At 41.4% G+C, this 11,158-nt stretch overlaps 1 protein-coding gene across 1 annotated transcript; it reads right to left on the bottom strand.

Moving 5' to 3' along the window:
• Positions 1-7,607: 7,607 nt before the first annotated feature.
• On the bottom strand, positions 7,608-10,475 carry LOC103276367 (zinc finger protein 84-like; the record flags this gene model as incomplete). The annotated part of the gene is made up of 3 exons (XM_008073770.2): positions 10,353-10,475; positions 9,968-10,060; positions 7,608-8,936 (listed from the first exon to the last, which is right to left on the bottom strand). Coding segments are annotated over exons 1-3 (1,456 nt in total), but the record flags the coding sequence as incomplete, so codon positions are not given.
• Positions 10,476-11,158: the final 683 nt, after the last annotated feature.

An 11,158-nucleotide genomic window follows, 5' to 3' on the forward strand; every position in this document is an offset into this window, starting at 1 on the left:
GTATCAGGACTCCGGTTGGCATGTGCTTTCTTAAATGTCCAACCTGCTTGACCATCAGCGAAGATTTATTAGACTTTTAGTTGCCGGTGTTACTGCATTGGTTACTCTGATTGCAGCGGCCACTGCTTCAGCATGACTTTGACTCAAGAAATGCACACTACTCAGTATGTGGACAATCTGGCTAAGAACATTTCCACTGCTCTATCCAGTCAAGAAGCCACTGATGTTAAATTGGAGGCATGACTCAATGCATTGGAACAAACTGTCTTGGTTCTTAGAGACCAGGTTGCTGCTTTAAAGACCTGGGTTATGTTATGATGTCATGCAGAATTCCAGTGGATTTGTGTAACCTCTAAGTCTTATGATTCTGAATGGCATTGGGATCTGGTTAGAAATCATTTACTGGGAATTTGGTCTTCTAATAATGTTTCTTTGAATATTGCTCAATTACTTCAAGATATTGTAAATATTACTCCAGCAGGGTCACCTTTATTGCTTGCTAGCTCATTGGCTAATAATACTCTTGGTAAAATTAAGTAGTTGCTATTGTCACATAGCTTATGGTCTACAGCATATTCTTTACTAGCATTGGGAGTGCTGAATTTGATTTTACTGTTTTGTCTCCCAGCCTGCATCCAGGCAGGAGGACATGCCATCAGAGAGTTCCAAGTAGAAGTCCATAAACTGTGCTTAAAAGAAAAGGAAAAGGAGGAGATGAAGGAAACCAGAGCATAAGCTGTCAAGGTCCTTAAGCTTCTTGGCTTGTGTTCAAGGAACCAAGCCTATATTTCCTTTGTCTCCCTTGACATTTGGTTGCTATTACCTGGATAGCAGAGTGGCGCCATGCCTAGCCCAGAGGCTGTCTGTTTTAAGGGATTGCCTTTCTTTTAAGTTAGCATAGACTTTAAGATAAGCATAGTTTAGACATTAACATATAGCTTGTGGGGTTTTCCCCTCCCTTGTGTGATTTTTGCCCTATATAAGAGGCATGCAGTGAAAATAAATTGGCTCTCCCTCGCTCCTTTCTACCTGGGAAAGAGTCCTCCCAATCCCACTGTTTCTCTGTCTCTTTATTTCTCATTTCCTCCCCCCACCTCAGGCCCTGCTCAGCGGAGGTTGGAACTCCACAACTGCACTCCAGCCTGGGGAATAGAGTGAAACTTCGACTCAAAAAAAAAAAAAAAAAGTACCATAAGGTAACATAAAAAATACCATAAGGCAACATAAATCAGTCAACCAGAGTTCTATATGAGTGTTCAGAATCTGTTAAAAAAAAAGATTCCATCCAATTTCGCCTCTGCCTCCCCACCACCACCCACTTTGCTCCTGACAGCAGGGCTGTGGTGGGTGCCTGTGCAGTAAGAATGCCCAAGGTCAGGCCGGTAGGGTGCAGGGGGGTGAAGGGTGGTCAGCGTTCCAGCAGGCGCAAGCTGCTTGGGAGCCACTTCTCCCTAGAGCTCCTGAGTGGGTCCCAGGCAGTTCTTCCCTTTCCTCCACCTCCTCCAGCTGATTTGAGATGTGGACCTTGGTCCTGAAGACTCTATAGCTGGACAAGAGTCAGTCCCTTCTACCCAGGTCCCAGCCCCAATCCTACACTAGATTTCTCACGAAGGAAAAGAAGCAGTAAATCCCAGAGCTCCAAACTGGTCAGTTTGATATGAGAGGACAACAATAGATTTAGGTTAAGAGCATGCTATTGAGAGACCCAAGAAACCAAGAAACTTATTTGCTGTAAAAGTAGCGTTTAGTTCACTATATTTCATATATCCCCACCTCATGTTTACTACATATTTTGTGTATTCCTACCTCATGTATTTTATGAAATCTTAATACTTTAAATCCTACCTCAGACCCCGTAGAATTAGGCATATGTCGGGTTTTAAGCAGTGTTTGTATTTAGAATCCTTGGGTTAAGCATTGTCAACCCCAAACCAGTAGGCTAACTTATGCTTTTACAACGGGATGTAAAGGATAAAGCGATAAGCCTCTTTCAAACATTCCTACAAGGTCCACCAGACTTAGAGGAGCCACCTCCTCTCTAGGTGGGCTTTATCACCGGTTTATATCTCAGTGATAATTTACTCGCAGTGGCCATGTAAACCTACAGGGAACAAAAGACCTCTATAAAAGTAACCGCCTTGCTACAATAAGCTTGCTATTATAAATTCCCAGAATTAGTATATGATTTTCTACCCCACATTCACTGTATGTGTTTGCAGCATTCATATTTAAAACTTTGTTAAGTTTGGCTTTTGTTGTCCCATAATGACTATGTTATGTTGTGTAAAGGTTAAGCAAACAAGCTTTCCTAGGTAAGCCTGGGGCTGGATCCGTAAACTAAAAGGGCTAATGTAACCCTTTGTCTGCCGGCTCAGGTTACTTCATAAGCAGAGACTGTATGGACCTAACTTATCTAACATTTCACTCGACCCATTACGTGGGTTTCCGTCAATCACGGGCAGCACCCACCAATACCAAGTATTCCCGTACCCATTAGGAGAAATTACCCAATCATGTAAAATCAAGTTTGGAGTTCTTTCCCCTCCTTCTGTAATTGTGCATAAAAACTGCTTGCCATTGTGAATCGGGGCTCTGGTCCCTGAAGCTGCTGCTTCGGGCGGGAGCCCAGACTCGAGCCTGAATAAAGACCCTCGTGTGTTTGCATCAGAGCTGGCTCTTTGTGGTCTCTATATCTCTCTCATTAGAGTCCTGGGTTCAACAGATATCACCACCAGGTCTATATAAAGTCTCAAAATTCAAAGAGACACAACCCGTTTTTTTATGAGACCTGAGCATGGAAATGAAGAAAAAAAATTATGGCTAGGAGCCGTGCTAATGCCTGTAATCCCAGCACTTTGGAAGGTCAAGGCAGGAGTATTACTTGAGCCCAAGAGTCCGAGACCAGCCTAGGCACCATAGTGGGACCCTCATCTCTATCAAAAAATAAAAACACCTCCAGGCACGGTGGCTTATGCCAGTAATCTCAGCAATTTGGGAGGTGGAGGCAAGAGGATCACCAGAGTCCAGGTGTTTGAAACCAGCCTGGGCAACTTGGTGCGACCTCATCTCTACAATAAATTCAAAAATTAGCTGGTCATGGTGACGTGCACCTGTGGTTATAGCTACTTGGAAGGCCAAGGTGGAAGAATCATGTGAGCCCAGCAGGTTGAGGCTGCAGTGGCCATGAGAGTGTCACTGCTCTCCAGCCTGGGCAAAAGAGTGGGACTCCTGCTCAAAAATAAAAAAAAAACACCAAATTACAAGATTGAGATTACTATTATTTTTATTTTTGAGTTGGTTTCTCTGTCATCCAGGCTGGAGTGCAGTGGCATCATCACAGCTCACCGCAAGCTCGAACTCCTGGGTTCAGGCAATCCTTCCACATCAACTTCACAAGTAATTGGGACTACAGGTACATGCCACCATGCTCAGCTTTTTAAAATTTTTTTGTAGAGATGAGTCTTGCTATGTTGCCTAGTCAGGTCTCAAGCAATCGTCTCACCTCAGCCTCCCAAAGTACTGGGATTATAGGCACTGTGTATATATATCAGGATTTTTGCAAGGGAGAAATAGTAAAAGAGCCCCCAAGAGTTGGATTTAATCTGGCTTCAGCATTTGAATCCAGTTTGAGACCAGCGTGGCCAACATAGTGAGACCTCATCTCTACAAAAAAAAAAAATGCAAAAATTATCCAGGCACGGTGGCATTTGTAGTCCCAGTTACTCAGGAGGATAACTTGAATCCAGGAGGTCAAAGCTACAGTGAGGTGGAATCATGTCACTGCAAACCAGTCTGAGAGACTGAGACTCTCTCTCTCTCTCTCTCTCTCACACACACACACACATAATCTCTCAGTAACCTTGTGTGTTGGCTTCCCTGAAAGTGAGATATCTTACATATATTTGGTAGTTTGTGATCTAGAGACAAAGTGTCCAGTGTTAATGAAAAAAGATCTCTGAAATCTGTGCCTGCATTACCTGTATGTTTTTTCATCTTTTTCCTCTTAGAAGACTGTAGCCTTTTTCTTTCTTAAAGTCTTACGTAAATATAACTTTGCAAAGTCACATAAACCCTTTCAACATCTTATCCTGCACAACTGGTATAATTGCAGTCACTCATTTTAATGTACAACATTGTGCTGGACAAAGAAACATATTTTCATAAAATTAAAATCAGGCTCATTGTATCTTAGAGTTTATTCCCCATTTAAGAAAAGATAACTGGGCATGGTGGCTCACACCTCTAATCCCAGCACTTTGGGAAGTTGATGTGGGAGAACTGCTTGAGTCCAGAAATTTGAGACCAGCCTGGGCAACATAGCAAGACCCTGTCTCTGCAGAATTACAAAAAGAATTAGCCAGGCATGGTGACACATGCCTGTAGTCCCAGCTGCACAGGAGGATGAGGCAGAAGGATCGCCTGAGCCTAGAGGTTTAGGATGTGGTAAATTGTGATGGTGCCACTGCACTCCAGCTTGGGCAAAATACTGAGACTCTGACTCTAAATAAATGATAGATTGATAGATAGATAGATAGATAGATAGATAGATAGATAGATAGATAGATAGATAGAATTTAGAAGAGCTCCTTGCTACATTCTTGAGAGGGATCAATGAAAACATCTATATGGCATACTTTTTCAAAAGAAAGAACATCTTGCAAACCTTGTGACCATAAAGGAAATAGAAGCCTATTTTATATGGTCATAGGATCAAGCCACATTATCCAATCAAGAAAAAAATAACAGGAGTACAGATAATATATAATTTACATTGATCTGTTATCAGAGACTCTCTTAACAATTCAGAAGGCTGGCTGAGAGTGGTGGCTCAGGCCTATAATCCCAGCACTTTGGGAGCCCGAGGTGAGAGAATTGCTTGAGCCTGAGGGTACAAGACCAACTTGCCAAGACCTTGTCTCTACAGTAAATCAAAAAATTTGCCAGGCATGGTGGTGCATGTCTAGAGTTCCAGCTACTTGGAAGGTTGAGGCAGAAGGATCACTTGAGCCTATGAGGCCGAGGCTGTGATAGCAGTGAGCGTGCCACTGCACTCCAGCCTGGATGACAGAGTCACACTCCAACTCAACAATAATAATTCAGAAGGGGCCTGAAACATGAATAGTCATCTTCCTCAACCCCCACATATCTGGTTGGTTTAGAAGAAACAAAGCTGATAACGTCTATATTTCATACAATCTAAGATACTTTTGGTTGTATGACACACCACTATTTTATGTACCAAGTTCTCTATTTAAATATGTCAAGTCAGCAATTTTATGCTGCATCTTAATTTCAGCATTGATGATATGTGGGGAAAATATCCATCTTAGAGTAGGTGAAATAAAGTTTTACTCAAAAGAGGCACACAGCCAGAAGTAGTGGTTCACTCCTGTAATATCAGCACTTTGGGAGGTAGAGGCAAGAGAATTGCCTGAGCACAGTAGTCAGAGATCAACCTGAGCAACAAGGCAACACCTTCTCTCTACAATAAATCAAAAAATCTGCAAGACGTGGTGGCTCACATCTGTAGTCCCAGCTACATGGAAGGCTGAAGTGAAAAGATTGCCTGAGCCCAGCAGTTTGAGGCTGTGGTAGTGAACATGCCACTGCACTGCAGCCTGGGTGACTCAAAAAAAAAGAAAAGAAAAAAAAAAAAAAGGCACATAACCTTCCAGACCCACTTACAAATACTAGCACACACTAAGGGGAAATATATATGCAGTACTGCATTCAGATTTCTTACTAGAACAATGAGCCACTGCAGATCAATTAACTATATGTAGCATTATAATGATACAAAAATTCAATATAGATATTCTATGGAAAGGCTTTATGTACACTTAACATATATACTTCATATTCGTAAATGTTATGCTAACACATGCAATTCCGAATATTAACTTTTTTTTTTCTGGTCAAAGTTTCACTTTGTCTTCCACTCTAGAGTGCAGTGGCATGCTCACGGTTCACTGCAACCTTGATCCCCTGGGGTCTGGTGACCCTTCTGCTTAGGCTTCCTGAGTAGCTGGAACTATAGGTATGTGCCACCATGCCCAGCTAATTTTTTTTAAAATTTTATTTTACTTTATTTTATTTTTTATTTTTTGAGTTGAAGTCTCACTCCATCACCCAGGCTGGAATACAGTGGTATGCTCACAGCCACCCCAGCATCTACCTCCTGGATTCAGTGGATACTTCTGCCTCAGCCTTCCAAGTAGAGATGATGTCTCGTCAAGTTGCCCAGGCTGTTCTCAAACCCGTGGGCTTAAGTAATCCCCTCACCTAGGCCTCCCAAAGTGCTGGGATTACAGGCTTGAGTCACTGCACCCGGCCAATTTTTTTATATATTTTTAGAGATGAGGTCTCAGTATGTTGCCTAGCCTGGTCACAAACTCCTGGGCTCAAGCAATTCTCCTAACTCGATCTTCCAAAGTGCTGGAATTACAGGTGTGAGCCACTGGGCTCAGCCCTGAACAATCATTTGCACAATAAAAATAGGTACAAAACACACACTGTATTGTCTAGATAAAATATTTGATTTTTGACAAGTGCATTTATTTACATACTCAATACTTTCTATATCACAACAGCAGAAAAATCACTTCCCCATATAATGATGCCCATGAAAGTATGATACACCAGATTTATTAATGTAGAGAATTTCCTTCTCAATGACAATTCTCTGCTACTGATTTAGCTGAATTTTATGCCAACAATATATATACCCACAAGCAATACACATGTAGATGTTCCCTCCTATTTGTTCCCTCTGGTGTATACTCAATTGACATTTAATTGGAAAAGGTATGGCCTCTTAACTGGCATTATACCCAGCACTGCTCTCTGATGGAAAATGATGTATAAGTTTGAAAATGATGTGTAAGTTTGAAAATAAAGTGTGTTCACAAGTGTTGCAGTCTTGAGGTTTCACTCCTATGTAAACTCTGTGATATAATGAGTTATTTCCTGTCAGTGACAACTTTTAGATATTCACTTCATTCATGATTTATTTCCTCTATGAGTTTTCTGATGTAGAATGAGGCTGAATTTGTGGGAGAAAGTTTTCCAAGACTTACTGCATCCATAAGTTTACTCACCGGTATGAATTCTTTGATGTATAATAAGATGGGACTTCTGGGCATAAGTTTTCTGACATTCACTGCATTCTTGGGGATTCGTCCTGTATGTATTTTGTTTTTGAGCTGGAGTTTCACTCTGTTGCCCAGACTGCGGTGCTGTGGCAAGCTCCCAGCCACCGCAGTCTCGACCTGCTGGGCTCCGCAATCCTTTTGCCTCAGTCTTCCAAGTAGCTAGAGCTACAGGTGCATGCTACCACACCTGGCTAATTTTTGATTTATTGTAGAGACAAGGTCTTGCCAAGTTGCTCAGGCATGTCTTGAACCCGGGGGCTCAGGCAATCCACTCACTTCAGCCTCCCAAAAAGCTGAGATTACAGGCTGAGACACTGAGCCTGGTCATGTTTTCTGATGCTAAACCTGATGAGGGAATTTTTCGCTCAACCTGTATCCCGCGCCTTTGGGAGGCTGAGGTGAGTGGATTGCCTGACGAATGATCGAGGCTAAACTTGTGAGAGAAAGTTTTCTCACATTCAAGGCATTCATAAGGTTTCTCTCCTGAGTGAATCCTTTGATGGGTAAGGAGATAAGACTTCCGGCTGAAAGCTTTGTGGCATTCACTGCACTCATAAGGTTTCTCTCCTGTGTGAGACCTCTGATGAATAGTCAGGTGTGACTTCTGGGTGAAAGCCTTCTGACACTGACTACACTCATAGGGTTTCTCTCCTGTATGAGTTCTTTGGTGTAAAATGAGACTAAACTTGATGGAGAATGTTTTCCCACATTCATTGCATTCATAGGGTTTCTCTCCCGTATGAGTTCTCCAGTGGGTATTGAGGAGTGACTTTACACTAAAGCCCTTTCCACATTCACTGCAATGATAAGGCTTCTCGCCTGTGTGAGTTCTCTGGTGTCTTCTGAGCTCAAATCTCTGGATGAAAGCTTTCCCACATTCATTACATCCATAAGGTTTTTCCCCTGTGTGGGTCTTTTGATGTAAAATAAGGCTAAACTTAAGGGGGAATGTCTTCCCACATTCATCGCAACCATAGGGCTTCTCTCCTGTGTGAACTCTCTGATGAACAGTAAGCTGTGACTTACTGCTGAAGCTTTTCTGACATTTGCCACAACTATAGGGTTTCTCTCCTGTATGAACTCTTTGATGTAAAGTGAGTTGTGACTTATCACGGAATCCTTTCCGACATATATGACATTCAAAGCGTTTTTCTGTTCTGTGAGTTCTTTGATGTTTATTAAGGCATGACTTATCAGTAAAAGTTTTCCCACATTTCTGGCACTCATAAACTTTCTCTCCTGTATGGGTTCTCTGGTGTAAAATGAGCTGGGACTTCTGGCTGAAGGCTTTCTGACATTTACTGCGTCCATAGGATTTCTCTCCTGTGTGTGTTCTTTGATGCTTCATGAGGTCTGACTTTTGGGAAAAGGCCTTCCCATACTCACTGCAGTCATAGTTTTTCTCTTCTGTTTGAGTTTTCCAATGTTTATTGAGTTTTGAATTGTGGCTGAATGCCTTCTCACATGCATCATTAGCTCTATATTGCTCTCCAGTATGAATTTTCTCACACTCAGTATAAAGAAAAAAATTGTCATAACCAGTAAATTCATTTTCATTTCTTACATTGCTTCTATTTTGAATAATGTACTCTAAATTAGGTTTCAGATGTTTCCTCAGTGTTTTGAATGTATGAGCTCTTTGAGCTAAAGAGACATGAAAGTTTGAGCTCAGATGAGACATTATTTTCCCAAATGTATGATATCTGTGGTGATTCTTCATAGATTCAAGGTTGCTTTGGTTTTCTTGATGTCCATCTGTATGATTATTATCTTGCCAGACATCTTCTAGAAAGGAGACCAATGAATTCACAGTGATCATGTAATCGAAGGGACAGAATCTCATAGCAAAAGCTGAGAAGAGGAGAGGAAGTAAGACTGAAGTTAGAGAATGAAAGTCTGAGACATTTATAAGAGGAAGAAGAAAAAAAGTTAGAAGAAACTATGAGAGGTATGGGATACACACAAAAGGACAAGGGAGGAAAATTTATGCATATGTGAGAGTATAAGAAAAGGGAGGCAGAACCATGGACTAGAAGGATGGAGGTAAGGAAAAGCTAGTAAACTGAAGATACCAGGAAGGAAGACTAACCAGGAAAGAAAGTTCCAAGGAAAGCCAGAGAGGAATTTGATCAAAGTGCATAAAAGAAGAATGTGTCATCTTTCAAAAGCCAAGCAAAGGAGTTCTAACATGGAGAGATCAAAAAGTGGAGGCAATATTAATGTATGTGGAAAGCTTATGTCAACTGTTCTTCAATCAGAACTTCATTTTTAAATGGGAGCTTAAGACTTTTAAAAAAATTTCTCCAAATGACATTTTGGAGGTGGCTCCGATTTCTGATCAACTAAGATATTACTTCTGGGCAACCTCTTCAGGTCCCCTCCCACTGTGAGAGCTTTTCTGTCCTCTCAATAAATCCTGCTTTCTTAAAAATAAAAAAAAGACATTACTTCCATTTCTCTCATCCTACTGTATTTTAGTTATTGATTATTTTGTTTATTTATTTATTTATATTTGAGTCAGAGTCTCACTTTGTTACTCTGGCTAGAGTGCAGTGGCACAATCATGGCTCACTGCAGCCTCAACTTCCTAGGTTCAGGCAATCCTTTTACCTCAGTCTCCCAAGTAACTGGGACTACAGGCACATGCCGCCATGTCCGGCTAATTTTTTTTATTTTTGTAGAGATGAAGTCTTGCTATGTTGCCCAGGTTGGTCTTGAACTCCCAGGCTCAAGCAATCCTCTTGCCTCAGCCTCTCAAAGTGCTGGGATTATAGGTGTGAGCTGGTTCACTTGGCTAGTGCTGTTTTTTCACTTACCTAGATGGAACTGACTCTGGATTTCTTCCTCTATTATCCATGGTTTTCCTTGCTTCAACTGGAAAAATGCATCTGCTTTTGTAACTTGATACCCTATTCAAGCAAAAATATAGAGACCCTTGTACCCAAATTCTTAAGTTTCAAGACCACTGAAAAATGGCAAATATTACATTTAAGGGGAGAATAATTTGCATCTTGGCTAAATAGGCCTTTCACTTTAGAGGTGAGAGAAAAACACTCTTTTAGAAACCAGAAAGATACTAAAAATCTATGATGCATAAACTCAAGTACAAATAGTAAAGAATTTGCGAGGTCCCACCCCTTTTAGCACTGAAAAAAGCTAAGGCAATCGGTCACCTACATTACCCAGAGAAGCTGTGCTTACCTACTGATACCAGGTTGCTGAAATTTTCCATCATCACATCTTGGTACAGGTTCTTCTGAATAGGGTCTAGTAGCTGCCACTCCTCCCAGGTGAAACCCACAGCCACATCATTGAATGAAAGTGAGCCCTGCAATAGAACATTCCTGCTGATTCCTACTCATTGGTTAATATTACGCAAACTAAGGGCAATTTCTCATAACAATTCTTTCCATGGTAAGTCCCTTGGTTGCCTTCCATGTAACTAGTTTTGTATTATACTCCATAGGAAAAAACATATTTGCTAGGCATGGTGGCTCACAACTGTAATCCTAGCACTTTGGGAGGTGGAGGCAAGAGCCCAGGAGTTCGAGACCAGCCTAGGCAACTTGATGAGACTTTGTCTCTACAATAAATCAAAAAGTTAGCTGGGTGTGGTGGCACATGCCTGCAGTTCTGGCTACTTGAAAGACTGAGGTGCAAGGATCACTTGAGCTCAGCAGGATGATGCTGCGGTGGCTGTGAGTGTGCCACTGCACTCCAGCCTGTGCCACAGAGTAAGATTTCAACTCAAAAAAAATTTTTTTTTAATTTAAAATATCCTGGTTTTGTTCTTCCATTCTATTATTTTTTTTTTTTTTTTTTTTGATATCCAATCTCGATCTGGCGCCCAGAATGGAGTGCAGTGGCATATGCCCAGACTCCCGCAGATATATAATGAAGGGATCCAGAGATGAAAGAGTTCTGACTCTTACAGTGAGTTCCATGTATATAAAAAGTTAAAAACAGGAAAACTGATATAGGGAGATGGTGAAAGTGAGAATAGAGGG

Source organism: Carlito syrichta, unplaced genomic scaffold (assembly GCF_000164805.1).
Source record: "Carlito syrichta isolate Samal-C Ts95f unplaced genomic scaffold, Tarsius_syrichta-2.0.1 Scaffold316074, whole genome shotgun sequence".
Lineage (NCBI taxonomy): Eukaryota > Metazoa > Chordata > Mammalia > Primates > Tarsiidae > Carlito > Carlito syrichta.